The sequence below is a fragment of the Toxoplasma gondii genome, chromosome XI (assembly GCF_000006565.2).
Source record: "Toxoplasma gondii ME49 chromosome XI, whole genome shotgun sequence".
NCBI lineage: Eukaryota > Apicomplexa > Conoidasida > Eucoccidiorida > Sarcocystidae > Toxoplasma > Toxoplasma gondii.
Window position 1 is genome coordinate 1,645,793 of NC_031479.1, and position 22,952 is coordinate 1,668,744.

Consider the following 22,952-nt stretch of genomic DNA (forward strand, 5'->3'; position numbering starts at 1 on the left):
GCCTCTAGGGAATAATGTTTCTGAAGACAGATTAAACTGCATTTTCGGTGCCGCCTGTCCGGCTGCCTGCAGCCGACGGTCCGTCAGAAGCTGCTTTACTCCGACGACTCAGTGTGGCGTCCTCTCGGACTCTCCCGTCTCCTTCTCTCTTCTTCTCCCCTCCGAAGTGCCCGTCTGGCGTATCCATCTCGTCCAAACCGAGAGTCGGCTGAGCGTCAGACCGCTCCTCTCGGTCGCGATCTCTCTTCACCTGAGCAACTCCTCCGTTCGCCGCTACGTTTCCTTCGTCGCGGTCCTCGCCTTCTCCCAGTTTCCCCTCACTCGCCGCGTCCCCCGTCTTCGACGACTCACTCGCCTCTCTTTCGCGTCCAGTTCTTCTTCGCCCACCGACACCCAGCGCGAGAGTCACCCTTTCTCGCGAGCCCTCTTCGCCAGCGCCTCCCGCCTCTGCACCGGGACTGTCTCCACGAGAAGACAAAGGCTGGGGGCGAGAATTCCCCCCTCCACAGCTCGAAGAAGGTCCCTGAGGAAGGCAAGAGAGAGACGGCGAGCCTGCGCGCTCTGGGTCCCCTTCATCGCCTCGGCTGCTCTCTTGCAGCGACGGTGCAGCAGCCCCAGCCGACGCTTCAACAGGCGAGCCTTGCCGCGACGCGAGATCCTTAAACGCCGGCGACTTTACATTCCCCCCGGCGTCGGTGGACGTGGAGTTGGAAGAAGCGTCACGATTCTCTCGAAAACGCTGCGCCTCGAGACAAAAACGTTCGGCCCTCACACGCGCTTCCAGGTGCCCATACTTCCGAGCGGAGAAACGCCGGACCTGCTGATGACACAGGAGACACAACACAGAGAAAAACAGAGAGACATCGCACTCTGAACCGCGATGCGGTCTCTCGAGATGCATGCAGAACGGGTTCGCGGAAACACCAGCTGTTCATGATGGAGGACGCGCTGAGATCGACAGAAAAAAACGAGACCTCTCGAATCCAAACCTACGCAACGGCAAGTTAGATTCGCGCCAGCCATGCGCACAAAGAAACAGTGTCTCCCATGAAGAGACGAAAGGAGGTCCGTTCAGAGTGCGAGTTCGTCGAATTCACCTGAGTCTCACCTGGCGTCCAGTGTCTTTGTCGATGACCAGACCTCTCCAGCTTCCTCGTGAGTGCTCAAAAATGACGCCCCTGACAGAGCTGGACAAACTTCCGTCCTTCTCGGTGTCTGCGCCTTCGAGACCCCCCCCAGCTTTCGCCGGGGTGACAGGCCCCGCCTGAAACGCGTCCCCTGGCAGCTGTGGGGAGGCTCCCAACGAAGATCCCTGCGAGTGTCTTTCATTGGAAACACAGTCCAGAGCGTCAGAACTTGCTTTCAAGACCTCGTTCTTCGGCCCAAAGTCTTCCGGAGACGCAGACGCCCCCAAAAGAAAGGAAGCCTCCGGCGCGTCGTCGCCTGACCCTCTCCCTTCGCCCCCCGACCCGCCGGTGCACGGACTCTGGAGAGACAGGAAGAATGGAGACGGTCCTCCAGAGAAAAGCGAACGGGAGCCGTCCCTGCTCGCTCCCGCAGAGTCCGCGTTGCCCGAAGCAAAGAAGAGACTGGCGCCCGAGCTATCTCCGACGGAAGACCCCACACCCGAGTCCCCTGACCCGGAAAGAGGCCCTTGTGCGGGCCCCCGCAGGGCCAGCAGCGACGACCCCACAAGTGCCCCCGCCCCGCCTGGAGATGCGGAGACACCCGAGGAGACACAGGAGTCTCCCGCGCCACTGCTCGGCGCAGCAGCCCGTGACGAGACGCAGTCTGCAAACGGCGGATTCAAGAAAGAAAATCCGGGGGGTGTCTCTGAGGCGCGACATGTGAACCCCCCGACAGGCCCGCTGCTCCCTTCAGCCCCACTCGAGCCGTTCGTCTCTGCCAGGTAAACCTTCGTCCTCGTGTGGTTGCTGATGATGATACTTCGACCTGAGAACAAAAATTCACCCATGCACGCTCGGTACGCTTCGTTTTCCTCTTGTCGCTCTTCGCCGCCGCACACACAGAGCGCCTGAGCCGGCGGCCTATCCCCCCTCACACGAGTTCTCCATCGGCCCTTTGTTTATTGTTTTCACTCGCAAATTCTGGTGCACGCTGGTATGACCGTCGAACTGGCAGCATGCGTCTCTATGATTTCTCTTGGCATAACAGACTGCTACTTAGATGTTGCGAAACCTTTCTCCGAGAGTGTCTCCAGGAACGAAAGCGACATCTTCCCTTCTGACGACGCCTTGGGCAACCGCGAAGTGAATCAAAAACGTAGTTTCGCACGGAGCGCATACATCTGCATGCACTTATGCGGAAGCCGTGCACATGCGGATCGCTTGACGGTAAAGACGAATCACAAGCATGCGCCCTTCCTGGTGGTACTGTTTGTGTGTGTGTCGAGCTCCTCCACCCTCTGCTCTGTTGGCTCAGAACTCGCGATTCTCGCATATATTCTCCGAACCTCTGCGGGTAGCGTTGTTACCACATCTTCTCTTCCCTCTGAAGCTGCAGTTCTCTCTGTCGTGAAAGCCGATAACTCACCCTGGCGCATCTCTCGCGCGACCCGCTCCGCCTTTCTCTTTGCGCGTTCGAAACCGAACTTGTTAACGGAGAAACAGCGTGAGTATTCCTTGCCTGCAGTCACCAAGACACATACACGATTCGAGATGCAACGCGACCTGGACCGGGACTCTTCTCTCTCTCTTTACGCAATCTTTTCCTCCCTCTTTTGAGACCACAGATATCGCCTCGAAAGAAGCACCAAAAGTCGACCTCCACACAGCAGACAGAGGTCTGCATCTATACACAAAAACGCAAAGACAGATCCCCAGAAGGCCTCTCTCCCATGTCTCTCGCTACTCACCAGTTTCTGCGTCCTTCCACCTGAAGCGCCACCCACTGTGGGGCGTCGATCGGTAGCTGACGCCGGGGACATCCGAGACATAGCCGCGGCCGTCTCGGGTGTCTCCGTTTTCTCCTGCCTCGCCTGGCGTCCGGTGTTTCCTCGACGCCCCGACAGGCACGACGCAGTGGAGTCTGGGGGCGAGCGCGGCGCCGGGCCCCACAGCTCCGGGCCAAGTTGTCTTGGCGGCTTCAGGCAGGTCCCCGTCACTCGAGCTGCCTTCCTCGCTGTCCCTCGAGGAGGGCCGGCGCGCGCCGCCGCACACACCGCCGCCCCGAGACGGAAACAAGAGATCTGTGTCCTCCAAGCCTGGAAACGCTCGCAGTTTCCCCTTCTCCTCGCTCTTTAACCCTAAACCCTGGAGGTGGTTGTAGCCGCTGGCGAGCAGCGCCTCTTTCAAGCTGTGCGACGCGAGACTCGAGTCCATCGAGAGCTTTCCCCCCAGCGACGACGGGTTCCCCGACCGAGACAGAAAGCTCCCGTCTTGCGAGAAGGAGTCTTTCTCGAACGCGTCCAAGGTACAGCGGGGTGCGGGGCCTCCGCCCCCGATGCGCGGGCCGCCTCCCGGCGAAGGATCGTAGGGCGAGAGAGAACAGCTTTGGAGACTGCCAGTCGTGATCGGGAGTCGCGCGCCTCGAGACGAGAGACCTACGGAGCCTCGACTCGGACATCCGCGACTCCCGGAGACCGCTCCCCAATACGGCGACGAGCAGGCCGCTCCGAGAGAAGCCGACAACCCCTCTGACGGCTTCCCGAGATCTCGCTGCATGCCGAAAGGCCCATTCGTCGACGAGGAAGACCACCGCGAGTCTCGGCCGACACCTTCGCGAAAACAACCTAGAGGGGACTCTGCGGCGCCTCGAGACAACAACTGGCCCAACGCGTCGTCTGGCGAGGAACGCAGCTGAGATGCAAGGAACGCATGTGAAGCGGAGTTGAAGACGGCATCTACGCTTCGCGTCGTGGCGCAGTCGGAACTGCCGGTCTGCCTGCTGGCGCCGAGCTTCGATCCCGCCGGGTCGCGGGGGCAGAACGCCTCGGAGAGAGAAGACGCTCTGGCAACGGGCGACAGGTCGTCACCGGCCTCTGGGTCCTCCTTGCGCTTCGCCCCCACTAAGCCGGGACTCTCATAGTCCCCGCGGAGATCCTGCTTTCGCGGGCCAGTCAAATCCCTTCGTCCCTTTTCACTGGACCAGCGAGCCCAGGAGAAACCTGCAGCGTCCCCGGCACACCGCGGCCCGGTCGATTCGCCAGCGGACAGATTGTCGCCCCACAGGTCTAAAAAGCGCCCACCCGCCGGAAAAGGAGACCCGCGCGCGGAGACACCAAACCCCTCACCCTCGTCCTCGCGCAGCGCGTCCGCCTGCCGGCGCGATAAGGCACTGTCGTCTCTGGGGGATAAAAGATGACCGAAGCGAGCAATGAGGGCCCTCTCTTCACTCGTGAACGACGCTGTCTCCTTCCGCCACTCGCTGTCGCGACCCTCGCGAGCGCCGTAGCCGTCCCAGAAAGAAGCCGGGCGGCTTCGAGGCGACGCCCGCGGCGAGGCGGCGCCGCCATCGCCTGACAGCCAGTGCGCAGAGCTGGCCAAAACTCGCGAGCCCGGCGGAAGCCGGTGCGTAGGTCTATCGGCACCGGAGTCGACTTGCTGCTGCTCTCCTGCCACTGCGCAGTCTGAGAAGCGAAGATTTGGGCACTGCGAAAAATCCCCGACTCTCGCGGAGTCCTCGCCCTCTTGGTGTCTGCCTTCAAAATCGCCGGCGTCCTCCTCAGTCTTGAGGCCTCGACAGCCGCTCGTCCCTGCGAGCTTCGGGCGCTTGCTCGGAGGCAGCAGCGTCTCCGCTGACGAGAGCTCCCCCTGGTCGCTCAGAGTCGCAGCTTCTGTGCGGCGCGTCTTGAACGCATGCAGAAACTCTTCGATGCCTCTCGCGAGAGTCTCGCCACTGTCCCCGACCTTCTTGTTCTCTTCCTCGGCTCCGTTCGCCCCGCGCGCCGTCCCCGATTCCGGGTGTGTCTCTTCCTGAGGGGCCTCGTTGTCTCCGCATTCCTTTGGCTTCTGCTGCTGACGGCATGCAGCTGCCCGGCCTCTTGTCAAAATGCCAGACGACAGCGCAGGCGTCCCCGACGTCCCTCGCTCTCCTTCGCCCAGGCTCGACTTTGAAGTCGCCCTTGACGCCTCTTTCGAATTCGACGCAGAAAAACGCAAGATCCTCTCTTCTTCGCCTTCTCTGCCAGCTCCGTCACTGCCCTTCTGATAATCCGTCTGGAGGTCCTTCTTGTCCGTTTGGGAGCTTCCGGATCGGTCTCTGTTCCCCCCCTCTTTCCGCTCGTCTCCGCTCTCTTCTGTCGCCTTCACAGGCTCTCCGGCTCCAGTGCCTTCTCCGGATCCGCCAGGTTTCCGCTGCATCTTCTTTTCTCGGGAGACAGATCCTCCCTCTGGAGACCCCGTTTCCCTTGCGTCCCTCGCCTCTTCGCTGTCTCTGTCTCCGCACATCCCATCCGCGGCTCTGTCTAAGCTGCCGAGATGCTCTCTCCACTTCTCCGCGCGATGGGTGCCTCCACTTTGCGACGAAGTTGTGCTGCCCGACTTCTTCCGGTAAACAGCTTCTTCCGGGCCGTCAAACACCGCCGCCTCAGCGTCTCCTATGTTCTCGCTCCTCGCCCCTCTCCCGAAGACGCTCGCCTCCTCCTCTGTCTCCCCGCTCTCTGTCCGCTGGCCGAGCGCCCCAGTCCGCTTTCGGTCTCTGTTTTTCAGGCAGTCGTCGGGCGCCAGTGAGGACCCTTTTTCTGAAGCCCAGTGCCTCACGCCGCCGGCCGAAAGCGGGAGGAACGCGCCCAGCTCGGGACTGGGCGAAGCTGCGCCAGAACAACTTTCACCGAGACGCTTCACTTGGCGACCGCGACGCTTGTTGTGCGGCGCGAGGTCGAAAGACTCGGTGCGATCCGAACTGCGGCTGCACGTGGTTTGTTCTCTCGCGAAGACCCGCAGGAGCTCGAGGGTCTCCGCAGATGACCAGGGGCGCTTGTCGCTGTCTCCGCCCTGCTGTCGCGAGGCCTTGCCCTTGCTCCAGAGCGACTCAGCAAGTTCGAGAAGGAGCGACGCGGACTCCCCTGTCTCCCTACCTCTATCCACCAAACGACAACCTCTGTCGTCGGCGTCAGCGAGAAAGCCAACGCCCGGCCCTGCGTCGGCCCCGGAGACACTCTCCGCCCAATAAGGGTGGTGGGGGCGCGGAAAGAAGGGCGGCCCAGACATCTGCTCCACCTCTGAGTCTCGACCTGCTTGCGGAGCCTCGAGGCCGACGGCCTGGAGTCCAAAGTCACGCCGCCGTGACCACCGGGTCTCGCCGTCCCAGTCCTCGTCCGCCTGCCTGAGTCTCTCGTTGTCTCCGGGATCGCCTCGCCCGCGGTAGGCCGCTCCAGCCCCGCACCTGTCTCCTTCACGACTCCTTCCCCCCGTCCCGACAGCGAGGTCTCCCGCGGCGAAGCCTGGGAGCTGGTCGTACGCGGTGCCCAACAAGCTCGCGAAACCCGCACCGGCTCGCGCGACGGCGGAATACGCTGTCTCCACATCGCGCATGACTGCATCGAGGCGCGCATGCGCTCGGCGCACCGCTTGTTCGCCGACGACGAGGCAGTCCAGAAAAAGGCCCAGATCCGCCGGCGAGAAGGGTGACGCTGTCCCCGACACACATGCAGGCAGCGCGGGTCCTTGCGGGTCTCGCGCCTTTCGGCTCTGACGCCACGGACTCGACAGCGCCCGAGTCTCGGGTGGCCAGTAGACGCCAGCGCCTTCACCCTTGGCTTTCCCGGAGCCTCCCAGAGACAGCGACTGCTTCACAAAGGCCGACGTAGTGTCGGGCGATGTGGGGACTGCGACGTTCGAGTCGGGATCCTGTCGGCTGTCGCCGCTCGAGGCTAGACGGTTCGCGGTCTCTTGCGCTCCGCCTTCTTCGTTCGAAAGCGTCGCGAAGGTGGAAGACACAGTCGCGACATCAAGGAGCTGGCTGCCTGAGTCCAGAGGCCCCGCTTCAGCGGTCTTCGATTTCTCTTCCTGGCGAGACGCGCCGATCTTGCCACTGCCATCTCGAAGCGCCACTGGGTTTCCTTCCTGGACGGAGAAGGACGAAAAGCCGCTGCCCATCCTCGACAGCGACCGCTTATCTTCATCCGATCCGCCCATACACGCCTTCGATGGAACGTTGGAAGCCATCGTGTTTGAACGCGAGAGCGACTCAGACTGCGGCTTCTCCAGTCCTGACCCCTGGGCCTTCTTCCGCCTCTCTTCGTGCAAAGAGAGACTTCCTCTCGCGCCGTCGGCTGGCCTCTTCTCCCTCTCCTCTTCCTTCGTCTCCAAACCGTCGCCTCCTTCTAGAGAGCTCTGCGGAGACGACGCCTTGGCGCGGGGCTCCTCTGTCGGGACCAGGACGTCGGGTGCTTCGCCAGCGGCTACACTGGCAGCTTCGCTCTTCTTCCGTTCCGTGCCGTCGTCGTCCTCCGCCCCAGAAATCGACGACAGCGAAGTCAGGAATGGTAGCATCGAGGAGACCGAGTCTCCCGAGGTCCGTGAGACTGCTTCGCTCCCGACGGCAGTGGGCACCAACGCATTCGCGTCCGAAGTCGAAGAGGCGGAGGTCGACGAGGACGTTCGCCGAATGGTGGAGCTTCCTGAAGACGTTGCAAGTCTGCGAGAGAGAAGACGGTTCTTTTTGTCCTTCTCCTCGCGACTGCCTTTGCTCTGAAAAGGAGAGCGAGACCCGCAGAGCCCCGCAAGCTCTTGCGATTTGCCAGGTGTCGAGGCGTTCCCGGGGACCCCGCGAGGCGGCGTCTCCCTGAGGAGGCTCAAAGCGGAAACGGGGTCTGTCGAACTCGAGGAAACCCGCCGGGAGCGGAGACTCAGCGCAAATCCACCTGGCCGCACGGCGGCCTTGCTGTTCGCCTCACTTTCCGGAGTGCCCGGAGCCATACTCGAAGCGGAGGATTCTAACACGACGTAAATGAAAGGACTGGTGAGCGGGAGCGGCAGAGAGTCTTCACGGATGCTGTTTTAGAAGACACTTGGCAGCTGCGCAAACACACAAAATGACAAAATCCGCCAGACCGCAGCGAAGCCAGCGTTGGTCTGGAAACTATTGGGCGTGGTGCCCGCGAGCGATGTCCATGAAACGCGGAGACCACGACGATAAAACCTGCGGACAAGTCGCCGGCGCGAGACGCTTGTCAAGCAGCAGATATGATGTAGCATTCACAGAGCGATGGTAGGTGTCTCTGCGAAGAAAAGGCAAAGCCTCGAGTGCCGCGCTCTCTGCAATCCGCAGCGCTGCTACCTTCCAAATTCGAACGGCGTCCGGAGTCGCCAGGCCTCTCCCGTGTGTGTACACCGCAGGGTCGATCCCGTGGGACCTCCGAAACAGTTTTTCTCCGTAACTGTTTTCCCGAGAAAAAGTGGGAGATGCTTCAGAAAAGGCACAGGAGAAATGTGCCCAATGGTAAGAAGCGACAACTGCCGCGAGAAACACAGAACCGGACTTCGACGTTCGGGTGGCTACTCTGCAGCTGCCACCGTTGTGTGTACCATCAAAGTCCAGTTGCGGATGAAAAAAAGCTTCAAGTGCGCAGCGCTCCCATCCCTAACGTGACGTGAAGAGCCTCTACGATGCAGCGTGGCGGTTCTTCGCGCAAGCGAAGACACCGCGAAACTCACGGGCGCATCCGAAGAGGAACTAAACGGTAAGCCGGCATGCCTCGCAGGACTGCCTGGGATTTTGAATCAAAGACAGAGATGTTTCAGAGAGAAGGGAATGCTTCCTGGAAACTAAAAAACTTGACAGACTGGGAGTCGTCGGGGTCGACACAGGCTGTGCCAAAAAGAGCACACTTGCACCGGCTCCTCGTATCTCCCGACAAATATGGAAGGGCTCCAAGGGGTATGGCGGTATTAGATGGCCAAAAAGGAGTGACTGACGGACTCGACAAACCCTGGTCACGCGGGTTCGAATCTATCTCGAGAAATTACGGATTCGAACAGCGTTCCGGAGAGTCGACAGCGGCACTGGCAGATGCAACGGACTCGACTTCGTCCCGCGCGACCCGAGTTGATGTGGCAGCACCAGGCGCAAAAAAGCAGACAGATCGGAAGTGTGCGAAAGAAGCGCGGCTGCAAGTGACATGGTTTGATCCAGAACGACTCAGAAAAAGGGCAGCCAAGGAGAGGCCTCTCCACATTTTAGAAGTGAGACCCTCGAACCCCGGTTTGGCTCACGGTTTCGTGGCGGGGAAATTCGAGCGCCCGCAAGTCGGAAACGGCGGAAACATCGGTCGGTACGAAAAAGTTCCAGATATTCTGAGGTCTTCGCCGGTGATCGGCATCATCTAACGTACAATTCGCCGGCGAACCACGAGCGAAACCGCGTGTGTGGGATGACAGAGCATATGTACCCTGTCAGTGAGTCGTTGTGCTTGAGGGGATGGCGACCAAGGGGGGACGGCAGGGAACCCACGGGGGGTAGCAGGTTCGCGGAGAGGACGCAAAAGACAACCCCCAGGGAAAGCGACACGCGAAAAAACGGAAGGAATGCCTACCGCAAAGAAACGACGACACGGGATCCAGGGCACAAAAAGAATTCGCAGCATGCGAACAGGACGGGGAGACCCCGCGGGCTCTCCACGGACAAGCGCCGCTCTATACGTACTCCAGGTCACGAGCTGCGTTTCACGCCTGGAAAACCCCGTTCTCGCGCGCGGCAAAGGATTTGTGCGTTCTGCGAGAGCAGCTTTTTTTAATAGAATCCGAACCCCTGTTGCACTTCTCCTCCCGTGTGTCTGCGCCTTTGCCAGCGATATTCACAGACAAAAGGCGCGTTTCACTCCCACCCGCACTCTGCCCTTTCTGTAAAGAATTTTTGCCGACGGGAGCGGCTGGTCGGAATCTCTTTCCTCTCCGGTTTACCTGCGGGAAGCGAGAGAAAAATGATGGAGGACACCACGAAGTCGCCCGTTTTCGTCTAGGGAAGCAAAAACGCCGGAGAAAAACGGCGAAAATTCCCGACCAGCGAAGCTCAGTGAGAGACGGCTAACAGGTGACCCCAACGTGGGCGAACCACGTTTCCTCGTCTGGCAAGCACACGGGCGGGGCCCACGTGAAGAAAAGAGTCTGGTGTCGCTTCAGACAGCTCCTTGTTTTCCTCCGCAGAAACAAACGCGACGATTGTGCATGTGAAACTCAGATCTAGCAAACGAAGGCAAAGTTTCCACTCCACCACACTAGGGCCGGCCGACACAAAGTTTGACTAGCAAGGGTGACACAGCAGCGACGCGGCGGTGGTATGCACTCCCCCGACTTGCTCCTCCCTTTCTACCCCGTCTTCATACCTGACCGCGTTTCTCAGAAACAGAAGCTCGCCACCTTTGTTTCTCCGGCCCGGGAGGGACGAACGCAGTGCACATGGACGGAATCAGAGGAAACTCCGCGCGATACCGCACAGAAGACAGCTGGTTGTTGCAAGGTTTTTTGTTCCATAACCGTGGACAGATAAAAGTGTCCCACTGGCATTCCGCCGGGTCAAATGGAGCGGGACGGGGCGCAGCGCGGGGGCAGAGTTGGAGACGGCTCGCCCTGTTGGTTGCCTTGCCTCCACCGAAGGGGCGTTTGAAAACAAAGGAAGGAAACTTTCGATCGCTTGTCAGGCGCGCGCCTTCGAAACAAACTGCGAACTTCGAGCCTCGTCTCTAAAACACGATCTCCCAAGTGCCAGGAAACGTGCATACCCGCGCAGAGGGGCAAGAGATCCGGAGGCGTTCTCTCTGTACCAACCTATAGGCTCCCGGGGGACCGCAGCGAGGGGTAGGTGAACCACCGAGACATCAAGAACGCGCCTCGGGCTGTGTCGTATAAAACGAAACGCACAGCGTCTTCACGTGAAGCGCGTTTCCGCCGGATTCGCACGAAAAAGGCAAGACAAGCATGTATTCGTATCTGGTAGGTGTTGCAGAGGGTGGACGGTGAAACGCGACGTGGTCTATACTCGGTTTCTCGTGGATAGAGGACCAGGGAAGACGGTGGCAAAAAGGGTACGCTTACACACAGGTTCTAGCGAGCCGGAAACCGCAAGCGGGTTGCAGGTGAATAAGACCGCTAAACTGCGGCCCGGTTCAAAACTGCAACGGGACACATTTTGGAGGGGACTTTAAACATACCTTCGAGTTGAGGTCACTTAACATCAAAGTCGCCGATACCCGCGTGAGTGAAAGCGGAACTTGCATCGTTTAAACGGCTGTTTCGGTGGCAAGTGCTCCAAGCCGTTGTCTACATCGCAACGGAACGATAATACTTCAGCCACCATCGTTGTTTCGCCCCTATCCAATGGAAAATATCGCTATGGGTGGCGCGTTTCACATTCTTGCCACCAATTGGTGCTCAGGGTGCTGCGTGGCAATTCTGCGCCCAGGTCATTCAGCCGGGCAGCGTCCTGTCGCAACTGTGCTCTGGAAAAAAACTTAAATGTTTGCACGAGTTGCTAGAAGGTAATCTGCAACACTCAGAAGTCCGTCGCCGATATAAACTCCGTCAAGAGCCGTGCCTTTCCGCGCGTTACCTGCCGTGCACAATCGCGGTGTGTCGTCTTGGCTAAATCCGCACAGACAGCAACAACGGTAAAAAAGGCACCCAGAAACTCACGTCTCGTTGGGAAAGCACAGACTCCCTGAAATTCTGCCATAACGCGAGTAACCAATGTAGCCTGTGTGTGCAGTCGGGTTCTTAAGTCCCCTGCAGCCCTACCGACAGCACTGTCCGCCGGCAGTTTTCACGAAAGAGAATCTATACCCAGACGCACCTCTTGCATTAGTCAGAATCCCCCAAAAGAAAGAGCCCTGTCACACCTTAGAAAGGTTTAACCTTCTAGGAACCCAGCATCGGATGGTCCAAGATGTTTCATGCCCTATTTCTGCAGTGGTGGAGAAGTTTTCTGTCAAACACACCATATCACCGGCTCGGGTCATCTTCAGCGTGCTGCTTCCTCTGAAAACTTTGATGTTGTCTGTCTTCATCCCAAAATTCGTTGTGCTGGATCGTGACTGATTCTGTCCAAATATCAACGGTGCGAGATCGCGACTACGATAATTCTGTCGGGAGTCGAAAGTCCGAGCCACAGTCTAATTACACGCTAGCCCCGAAGTGCGCTCATAGCGCTTCAGATGTATTACGAAGCGTTGACCGGTTTTTTCTCTGAATCAGGGTAATACTTGTTAGCGGGCTAGCTCGTTCTGGGGATTTGAAGAATGCAGTGGCTATCGTAATGAGATACAGTGTGAACCCGGACATTCAAGATTCGGCAAGCAAAGGCATTCCAGATTCAAACCACGAGTCCACCTCGTTGTATATAGTTCCGGGAAAAAGGTCTACTATGCCTGCCTCAATCTCAGGCAAGCGCACGCACAGCCTGCCGCTCTTCTCAAATGAGATGTCTTCGCCTTCATACGAGCAGAAAGAAGCAGCAGTCGACCGACGCAGTAATTGTCGAATATGTGGAATTCTTATGCATGGAATAGAGGTACAAGTGTTCCTCTGGAGGTCTTGTAAGCACTTGTTGGCGCCCACTCGGCTTTGACGTCCCGCCGGGCCAGCAGCGCCTCTGGCGGAACGTACTTAATGAGACTTCAACAATGTTATCCATTCGGCTTGCAATGCAATCTTCCAGCCGTAGATGCATTTCGTTCAGCACGAACACAGGGCAGAGCAGCATGAATGTTCCGCCACTCCAAGGCACACAGTTTCACGCGTACTCTCTCTGGAACCGGCCTTCACTGTGGCATTCTTACCGCAGGCGCCTTCCACTAAAAGAAAGCACCATTCATATACACCGTTTGGGGATCGGTCTCAAAAAAAGCCCTCAATTCGACAGAAAGCGATGTCGCATTGGCAGGCAAATCAGTGGTCAATGATCTGTCCGAAACGACGTTCAGATGTGCATTCTTTTACAGTGCCCCAAGCGGATCCCACTCTGCTCCTGGTCGCCGGTTTTTTCCGGAGTTCATTTCTAAAAAACGAGACTTTTCTACCAGCCCACTTTTTCCCGGTTGGCGAGCTCCGTGAGAACGACGAACGACCTTTGTGTTCGGGCCATTTGAGACTGCGCACTCGCCTCCCTTTCGTGGCGTCTTTCCCCTGCACTCCCAGCCCGGTCATCAGCTCCGGAATACGGGGTGTTAACGGGCATTGCAACGAGCGCAGCAAACGCGTGATCATCGCTTGGGTGCCCCCTGAGAGACTGTATGTACTCTTCGCTAGCTGGGACATTTGGACTGTAGGTCTGGACATGGTCCTCGCGCAAATGCCACTCGTTCTGTCTGTCTAGCTGTAGCAGGCGCCACTGAAAATGGACGTACAGATCTCGCAGAGACGAAAAAAAGAACTCCCCTCCAGCGGCTGCGAAGGAGGCGGCGCGCGTCCACACCTCCGGGGAGTAGAGCGAAGGCATGAAGAGTGAAAGCAGTGGACTCTCTGAGAGCTGAGTGCGACGTTCCCTGTTCCCCAGGTCTCGTGACGGAGCAGCCGAGCGTTCCCGTGACTCTTCCTCTTCACTTTCCGAGCCCCTGTCGCTGTCATCTGCGTCATCTCCCTGCCGTTCTTCTTGGGTTTCCTGAGAGGCAAACTGTAAGATGGACGAAGAAAAACGTCTTCCATTTCGTCTCGGTCCATCTGTTTCCCCCCGACGCTCTTCACTGCGTGTAAAAGAAGTCTCTTCCCGTCGACAGTCCCTCCCAACCGACAACGCAGGTCTTGATGGCGTTAACTCGGCTCCAAGAGAGCGTCGCCTTGGTCTGTCTACCTGGTAGTCTCGAGAGAGTCTTCGGTCCAGACTTGCCTCTCTCCTTCCCGAGGCACTTAGTTGGCTGTGACCTCGTGAACGCAGAGGCATCCGAGAACCATTCTCTTCTTCCCTCTCCCTCTCCACCTCCCTCCGACACCCTGCATTCGTCGAATCCCTCCTCCTGCGTCTCCCACTTCTTTCTGGACCTCCCTGTGGAGTCCCCCTTCTTCTCTGAGCTGCACTCAAGAGACCCTCGAAGGAAATGTTGCCAAGATTCGCGCCGCTCTGCACATCGAAGAGGCGCACACAACTCTCTTCTGTGCCTGCAGTGACGAAGCGCCGAGACCCTCGCAGGTAGAAGGACCGCCTGAAGTTCGTCGCGGCGTTTGCGCGCGCGGACGGCAACTCGAATCGGTCCGGAACTGCCTTACAGCCGCGCAACGCGTACTGCCTGAGGACGGTGTCGACCCCGGAGCAGAGGACCCAGAGGCCGTCGTCGGAAAAGGCGCACATGACGTTCGGAGATCCTGTCGAAAAGGTCTGCACCGGGACGGCTGTGGCACTGTCGCCTCCGGAGGCGCCCCAGGCTCTGGGGCGAAAGGCCTGCCAAGGCCTCTGGGGATAGCGCCGGCCAGGCTCCTCTTCGAAGGCGTCGAAGGCTGTTGGCCTCGCGGCAGAGAGGCCAATTCGCTGCCGGAGGTCCCAGACCTTGCAGGTTTGGTCGAAAGAAGCGGTCGCGAAGACATGCGGAGAAGAAGACGAAAAACGCACTGTGTTGATTGACCCGGTATGCAGACGCTGAAGAGCCCCTAGCCGCTGCCCCGTGGCGACGTCGTAGAGACTCAAGTTCGTACTGAAGCCGGAGAGCAGAAGGAAGTCGTCGGTACAGGAGACAGACAGCGAGCTGAGTTGCTGGTCAAAGGAAACACCCGTATGCACCACACGGAGACCCGCCGACGAACGCGAAGCTGAGAACCAACCGCAGTCCTTGTGAGGACAGAAGCCTGGAGATCTGGAAGAGCGAGGGACAGTCGACGAAGACGTCCATGATCCGAAAAGGCCGCTGCCTCTGCGGGGTCCTCCTGCGTTGTGAGCAGCTCTCTCGCGAGGACAGCGCGACAAACAAGACGAGAGAAAAGCCCTCCGACCTCGTGGCGAGTGGAGGCCCCGGTCTCCGTTTGACCTTTCCTCCGCCTCGGAAAAACAGCCTTCAGTCCCTGACTCTTCTTCCTCGCTTTCCTCAGCCGCGCTGCTTGTCCAGGCGTCTTCGACAAAGGCTGAAGACGAACACACATCTCGCCAAAGTCCCTCCGACTCCGGTGTGGGTGATCGGCTTCCGCTGTCGACGTCCTGGCCCCTGGCGCATGCGCGGCCTCGGCTCCACCTTTGCTGTGGTCTCCGCGCCTCTCTCGCTTTCTCGCGTCTCTCTTCTCCTCCGAGAAACTCCGACAAGTCCCAGGAAACAAAGTACGGAGCCCCAGTGGCACTCGCCGCACACACCAGACGCCCAGGGTGGTGCGAAAGCCAAGACAAACCCAAAATCGGCCCGCTGTCCACACAGAGCCCAGCGACCGCGCGGTCGCGCATGCAGTCGACGATTCGAATCTGCAAAGACGCACCGGCGCGGGAAACAACGGAGAGAAGACAATGGATGAGACAGAGGGAAAGCCTGGCATGCAGAGAGACACAAGGATGTCTCCAGATACACCGCAGAGCGAGAGCCGACTGACTAAAGGGCGTCCACCGAGGCATAAGGAAGGGGGACGCGACAGAAGGAACTCAACAGACGAAGGGAACGCCTGCCTTACCGATCCATCTTTGTGTCCAGTTAAGATCACTTCTGGAAAGTCAGGGTGGAATTCGAACTGGCGGGCGTTAGCCGTCGATCGCAGCAAGCGACGGTTGCATGCGAGGAGTGTTTCGTCGCGGTGTCTCACAGACCGATTGCCTGTTCCTCTCAAGGAAGTCGCCAGAGAATTCCCTTCCTCATTCGTTTCTGAAGCTCTCGTCGCTTCTCGACTGTCCTCCGGAGCCATGCCTGCTGTCTTGGTCGCCGAACACCAGGAGGAAGAATCGGCAGACGATGAAGACGAAACAGAACGTGGATGTGGAGAGAGGCCAAACGGCTGGCTTCTTTGAGAGCTCAAGGCCGGACGGTGGTCGCCGCAAGGTTTCTGTGTCGTCTGCGAATCTTCTCTAAAAAGAACAAACACAGGACTGCCTGGCTCGGGCTTCTCAATGTCCACACTCAGAGACGCGAGCCATGCTGCAGCGGCTCGCAAAGAAAACTCAGAGGAAGAGGAAGAGGAAGGCAGGCGGGCAAGCATCAACTCCTCTCTCTCTTTTAGAGACCTCCGAGAAGATGCAGTCTCTTCGTCTGTCTCCTCGTAATCTTTGCCCCTCATTCCGTCGCCGGCCCTCAGATCTCTGGGGATTCGATTCTCTTCCTGCTCCTCCGTCTCGCTTTCTGGAACCTCTTTGTCACGAATCCGCTTCTCCAGAGCACCCAGCTGTTTCCTCGCGGCTTCGTCTGTCTCGAGTTCGAAAGGCGAGAGCCAGCCGCTCGACGTCTTCCTCAGGTCTTCTATCTTCTCATCGGTCTTGAGAGAAGAGCGAGTGAGGGGAAGCCGAAGTGCAGCCGACGAAGGTGAAAGACTCTCCGACCTTCCACCACGCGTCGCGCAGACCGCCTGGACGAGTTTCTCTTCTTCCCTGGAGGCCTCCGACGCAGGGCAGGGCCTCGACGCCGACGCGGCCAGAGCAGAGCGCTGCGGCGATTCGTGGGGTGTGAAGGAAGGTCTCGGGGAAGCGAGCGGCGAGGATGAAGAGATGTTCCAGTGTGCATGACGTCTGTCCAGTTTTTCGAGGACGAGAGGCGAAGGCAGTTCCGCAGCTGCATGCGGAAAGGGGACAGGAGAGAGAACAAGACAGAGACGCTCCCCAAAGAAGAAGCGACAGTCGCGTACGAGTTGTGTCTCAGGCGCTGGCTGAGAGGGCAGTATTTTCAGAGTCGAAGAAGAAACCGGGAGAGGCGTGGAAACTAGCCATGCGCGGAAGAGGGTTTTCTTCTTTCCTGCATGCTTTTCTCCTCTGTTCCCCTCTCCGCAGACGTTCGCACCCTTCACCGCGCGCGTTGCACACCGTCTTCTCTCCTCCGTCTCGTCCGTTTGCCGCGATTCTTCCCTCGAGCTCCTGTTCCGGTCTGCGCTTCTCTGCCGCGACCGCCTCAGCTCTGACCGAGAACAGCCAGCTGTCCCCTGCGATCCGGGCTGACCTGTGAAACGCCTCCCATCCATCGTAGCGGGCGACCGCGCGCGTCCTCTGCCTCCGAGACCTGGGTGGCGGGGCGTCCTTGGAAAGCCGTTGACGCAGTTCTCTCGGGAAGACGCATGCATGTCGACGTCGTCGTCTTCTTTCCCCATGTCGTCACCCCCAGTCCAAGGCAGGAGTCCGCGCTCACAAAGCGAGACAAAGGTGTGAATGAGGAGGTCGCTGATGGTCGCCTCGCGACTCAGCAGAAGGCCCAACTCGATGTCCTCCGAGGCTAACGCCGGCGGCCTCCAGCTCGGCTCGTGACTCCCCAACGGACAGGCGGAACCGCCAGGGAACTCCGGAGCGAGCGACAGAGACAGTTCCTTCCTGGGGTGCCTCCGCGGGGACTGAGAAGGCCTCGCGACCCCACAGAGAGACGCGCGCGAGTCGCCTGCATGCAGTCGCGTCCCCTGAGACGGTCCCGACCTGCGCGCTACTACAGCAGGCAAGCGGATCCGCAGGAAGAGCAGCAACGCGAGGGAGGGAAACCCCAGGCGGTGAGCGGAAGCGAGAGGGGCGTGCAGAAGCCGAGACAACAGACAAGGAGGAAAGCAGGGGGGCGTCTTGTCGAGAGATGTCCTCTTCGCAGGCATGCATGCGACACCGTTTTTCGCTCGAGTTTCACCGGCGTCGTGGGTCTTCATGCCTTCTGGAAGGCTCAGACGGTCTCCGTGAGGCAACGCACACGGTGGCGGTTCAGCGAAGAGAGGCGACGAAACGGAGGAAGAAAAGAGGGACCGGGTCGCTTTTCTTGGTCTTCCACGAGTCGCAAGTGTCACTTGTTCACACAGTTCTTTTTCTACTCTCTCATGAGTTCCACTTCCGCCTCTTTTACGTTGGACACTGTCTCTCCGGCTACCACACAAGTCTGTGGAGCTCGCTTTCTTCTCTCCGTTCTTGCCGCCAAAAGCGCGACAGTCGCCTGAGAAGAAGGGAAGAGTCTGCATGCTGTCTGTGGCCGCGCGTCGTCTCTGGAATTGAAATGAATCCAACTTTCCATCTGTCGACCCAAAAGGGGACGCTGCAGACAGCTGAGTCAAGAGCTCCGCTTTCCCCTCCGATCTCTCCGAAAAAGCTCTCTGTAGTGGTGCTGGCACTGACGAACGAGAAGACGAAGAAGTCAGGAAGGGAGAGGAGGAACAGAAAGAAGAAGAGGAGGAAGGAAAAGATGAACAAGAAGACGAGGAAGAAGAAGAGACAGCAGACGCGACAGATAAAGAAGAGAAAGAAGACGATAAAGAGGAAGACGGACGCAAGGGAGTCGAGAGAAATGACAATGGTGAAGATGGAGTTTGACAGTCTAAGACGGGAGACTGCGGCGGAATCCTTGCAGCAGCTATGTCACGGAACCCGAGAGTGTCTTCTTCCTCCGTGGCTGCGACATCTTGTACCAGTTGATGTTTCCTCCATTTCTTTCCTCCCCTGTTTCTGTTCGTCTTAAGCGTACTCCCTTCTTCGACGCCTTCCTGCCACCGTCGGCATCTTTCCACGCTTCCTCTTCCCTCTCTTTTCTCTTCCTCGCTCTTGTTTCCTCCCTCTAGTCGCCCTCGACCCGTGATACCCTGTTCCACGCCGCGTCCTTCGCTTCCTTCTCCTCTTTCTCTTCCTTCTCCTCTCTCTCCCTGATTTACGGGTGCGCCTTCTCCCATGTCTTCATCTCCTTCTGTTTCCTCTCTCTGTGTCTCTGTCGCTGCGCGCTGGTCGCGGCGTCTATGATGTCCTCTCGCCACGGTTGTCTTCCCCAGCTGTATACCTACATGCCTCTCATCTCTTTTTATCTCAGTATGACTCTTTCCTCTGTCCGCCTCCACATGTCTCTCTCCCATTTCCAGCTGTCTCTCTTCCTTCCCCATTTGTCTCTCTTCTCTCCCCACCTGTCTCCTTTCTGTCTCCGCCTGTCTCTCGCCTGCAAGGATCCAGGAGCCGTCGAGTTTGGCCTTCCCGGAGGCGACGAACGAGGCGGTGGCGGCGAGCGCGGCTGCGCCGGGACTCCCCGTGGCGGCGAGGGCCAGCCAGGCGGTGAGGCCTGCAGCCGCGGCGACTCCAGCGCTGTCGCAGAAGGTTTTCTGGGGGGAGAGCATGGCCATCGTCACTGCCAGCAGCTGCTCCAACCACGCGAGACCCCAGGGGAAACAGCTATTCTCCGACAAACTTGAAGCGAGACCCGACGACGAGGCGCCGAGCCTCAGCGAAGAGCCAGAATTGTGCGAAGAGAGAGAGGAGAGAGAAGAGAGAGAGGAGAGAGAAGAGAGAGAGGAGAAAGAGGAACAGCGCGAGGGTGGAAACGAGGCAGAGGGGGAGGACGGTACGGAGAGAGACGAGAGAGCAGAGAGGGGAGGAAGGGCAGAGCGGGGACAGCATGGCTCAGCAGGAGACAAGGAGGGCGACGGCGGAAAGATCATGCCCGCGCTGGGAGTCGGCTCGGGAGCCAGAGAAGAGACAGAGAAGACCGTGGGTCGAGGGGAGGACGAGCGTCGCGAGCGCGTACCAGCGGAAACGCAGGAAAAGAGATTTGCAGAGTTTGAGGAGGAGCAGCGAATGGAAGACGACCGCGGAGACGGCGCAGAAGGCAAGAGAGAGCCGTGACAGAGTTCTCCTGGACAGTCTGGGGATGCTGGCGGAGCGGGGGCAGAAAACGAAGAAAAGGAGCGACATCGGCAAAGCGTGCAAGGAGGAGGGGACAAGGAAGACCGCCCGCATGCGTTGTTCGACGATTCGGTTTTCCAACAAAAGTCGCCTCGACGCCTTTCATCTTCTGAGGACGACAGGACTGGCGCAAAAGGACGGCAAATCTTCCGTGGCCTCAAGGCCGGCACACTCGCTTGCCTCTTCCCTTTTGAAACCGTCGGTGAGCCAGACGCGACGCGCTGCGACTCGCAGGACTCTGTTCTCTCACCTCGCGCCTTACAGGCCTCCCCAGCGTCCCGAGTCTCATCCCAACCACAGTCTCCCCTTGCCCTGTCTCCGGATGCGCCGCAGGTTTCGCCCCACGGCTCCTGTCCTTTCTGTGACTCTTCTCCCTCCGAGGACGCACAGTCGGTCGCCGGAGATGGCAGGTCCTTTTCTCTGTCGAGGACGGAGAGCAGACGGGAAGCCGCGACGAGCTGAGAGCAGGCAGCGATCCAGGAAGAGAAGGAGATGTTCGAAAAGAGGGCGACGAGACCGAGAGAGACAGGGAGATTCAGAAAACCGGCATCGCTCCCGAGTCCTTCCCTCGGTTTGCTGTCTCCTCGGGTTCCCTTCCCACAAGCCCCACAGGTCTCTTCTTCTCCTGTCTCCTCGGCGCCGCGCACGAGCTCGCCTTCTCCCTCTGCATTCTCTTTCGGCTCCTCGGCTCCTCGGTCTCCGTTCTCTCCGAAACCGGCTCCAGTCTGCGAAGGCGAAGTGCGAGAGGAAGCCGCTGCGCGAGCAGTTGCTGTGCCCTGTTGTTCTTCAGGCGCCCGCGGCAGTCGGCAGTGCGAAGATTCGAGAAAGAGAAAAGCAAACAGCGTCGCAAGGCCATCCTGTTCGCCACCCTCCTCGTCCTCCTCGTCGAACGCGTAGTCGCTGTGAACGCATGCAGAGGACAATGCGGCTGCAGCCGAGGAGGCCCCTGCGCCCCCGTGGGCCGCCACGACAGCAGCCGCGGTCGTCAGAGCTCCAGTGACACTCGCCGTGAAGGCGGAGAGCAGAGACGCCAGCAGGACGCCCGCGGCAGTCGCTGTGGAGTGGCTCGACAAAAATGGCTCGAATGCATGCGCGACCAGAGTCGTCGCAAGGGAAGTCACTTCGGCTCCAGAGAAACGCAGCCTCTGTGGCGCGGGTCCCAGGCCTGACGGGAGGTCCAGCCGTCCGCCGCCGTCCTCCAGGGCGTCTCCGTGAGCGCGAGGTCCAGAGGCCTGCCGCGAAGGCCCAGAAAGAAGCGCCCGAGACGCATGCGAACGAGAAGCGCGCGCGGGAGACGACAGGCGCGGGCGACAACACAGGGAACATGTCGTCCTTCGAGGCGTCGACAATGGCGGCATGCCGTCGTCTGAATCTGAAAGGATGTCTTCTCTCGGACCCACGACAGGTCCACGACTCCACACATCCCGGGGGCGAGGCCAGAAGCAACGCGCCGTTGCTCGAGGCGAAAAGGCCTGTGTGTCTCCCTCACTGTCGGGTCTCCAAGCCCCCGAAGAGACAGAAAGCCGAGATTCCGACACCGCTGCCGAGGACGGAAGGAGAGACAAGAAGTCTCCGGTTTCGTCACGACAGTGTCCAGAAGAGTGTGGCGCCTCCCTTCCGCACAGAGGAAAAAGGGGGATTTGCCTTGGAGAGGAAAAAGCAGACAGAGAAGAAAAATAACGAGGTAAGTTGTGCCAGGCGTCTCCACACGGGGGCAGCGGCCATTCCAGAACGAGAAACTGCTGAGGGCGCGCGCAGGAAACAGAGCCTACGAGAGCGACCTCCGGTGAGACAGGGCCGGCCTCGAAGGGCGCCGTCTGAAGAACGGCCGTGGTCCAACGTTGCTCGAGCCTCTCGCCGCCGTCGGCGCCTCGTCTCTCGCGCGTCCCCAAACCCCCTGTCCAGTGGTCTGCGCTGTCTCCAAGGAAGCAGAAGGACCCCACAACGCGCGCCACAGGTCGCTCGAACAGAAAGTGTTGAAGGGGACAGAGCTCGTCTGTGTCCAGAACCAGCAAGCCCGGGCGCCCTGCTCTCAAGTGGCGCAGGCGTCCCGGAAGAACGCGCTCCTCCGGAGACAGAAGAGCGACGACTCGTTCGTGGAGGAGACGCGCGGCGGGAAGAGAGCAACAGAACTTGGAAGCTGCTGCTCGACGCGTTTCTTCCTTTGGGCACACCTTTGTGGCGAAGCGTTGAATCGAGACAGCCGACTCTGAGCGTTCCTCTCCGCGCCGTCTCTCTGGAGATCTGTCTGCGAGCGAGAAACGGGAGGCGGAAACCTCTCGGCGCGCAAGGGATCGAGGGGAATCGCGACTTGATTCGAGTTTCCTCTCCTGGCCCTCTCTGGGAGGCGTAGAACAGGGGACAGAACCAGCGCGAGCAGGTACGTTCACCTCTGCTTTTTGAGAGCTTTCCTGCTTCCCCTTGCATGCGCAGACCCTCGCTCCGGGATCCACCAAAATGGTTCTCTCACTGTGGCCTTGCTTGAGCTTCTCCTCAGCCTCACCCTGGCGATAGTCGTCCTCAAGGCCTCCTTCTCTGGCCCTACACTTAGGAGACGAAGAGGCACAAGACGGCTGGCATGCGAGTCGCTGTGTGGAGTCTCCTGGGGACGTTGATGGGCGAGGGAAATCACCGACGCCGACCGACAACGCAAGGGCCTCTCCAGCTCTCTGGGCACTCAGGGGATGCGAAAAAGGAGAAGCGAAACAAGAAAGAGATGAGTCGGTGGCTTCTTGGTAACATGCACACTCTCGGGGAGCGAAGGGCGGAAGGGGAAGAACGACGTCGACAGAGCCTATGCGGACCACGCACACCGGACTGCATGCTGTCGCAAAGTTCTGCCGCAGGAACCTCAGAGAAGAAGGCTCCGAGGAGGGACTATAAAAAGCGTCGGAGGCTGGGGCAGCTCTTCCACGCATGCACGCAGGACTTTCATCCCTTGCAGTTGCGTTCAAGACGTAGAGAAGCTTCCAATTTAACAGAGGCAAATCGCATGTGGACGCGTCGTCGTTGCGAGGGCAGGGAACTGCGGTTCTCGCCCTGTTCCATCGCTGACAGGCGGCAGCCACCCCACACAGCTCGTCTCCTTGCCTCTCTCGCGTCTCGTCTCTCTCGTCCTCCCACTGGCATCGAGGAGTGACCCTCCTTCTCACGGTCCTACGAGCGGCTGCATCTGAACGGCACTCATCTCCCTCTTGCCAGCAATCTGGATCTATCCCGCCTTCTCTCCCTGCTCCACTTCCTTCTCGTCCTCCTTTTGGTCTCTCTTC

General features: G+C 59.2%; 2 protein-coding genes across 2 annotated transcripts; both read right to left on the reverse strand.

Annotated features, from left to right (window-relative positions):
* Positions 1-31: 31 nt before the first annotated feature.
* AP2XI2 (AP2 domain transcription factor AP2XI-2) lies at positions 32-7,880 on the reverse strand (the record flags this gene model as incomplete). The annotated part of the gene is made up of 4 exons (XM_002364293.1): positions 32-820; positions 1,109-1,953; positions 2,554-2,646; positions 2,876-7,880. 4 exons carry the CDS (start codon positions 7,878-7,880, stop codon positions 32-34), a joined length of 6,732 nt encoding a protein of 2,243 aa, XP_002364334.1.
* A 5,089-nt stretch (positions 7,881-12,969) lies between these two features.
* Positions 12,970-22,601, reverse strand: TGME49_310910 (WD domain, G-beta repeat-containing protein; the record flags this gene model as incomplete). Its single annotated transcript, XM_018782648.1, has 2 exons — positions 12,970-15,330; positions 15,534-22,601. 2 exons carry the CDS (start codon positions 22,599-22,601, stop codon positions 12,970-12,972), a joined length of 9,429 nt encoding a protein of 3,142 aa, XP_018635545.1.
* Between the last annotated feature and the right edge of the window lie 351 nt (positions 22,602-22,952).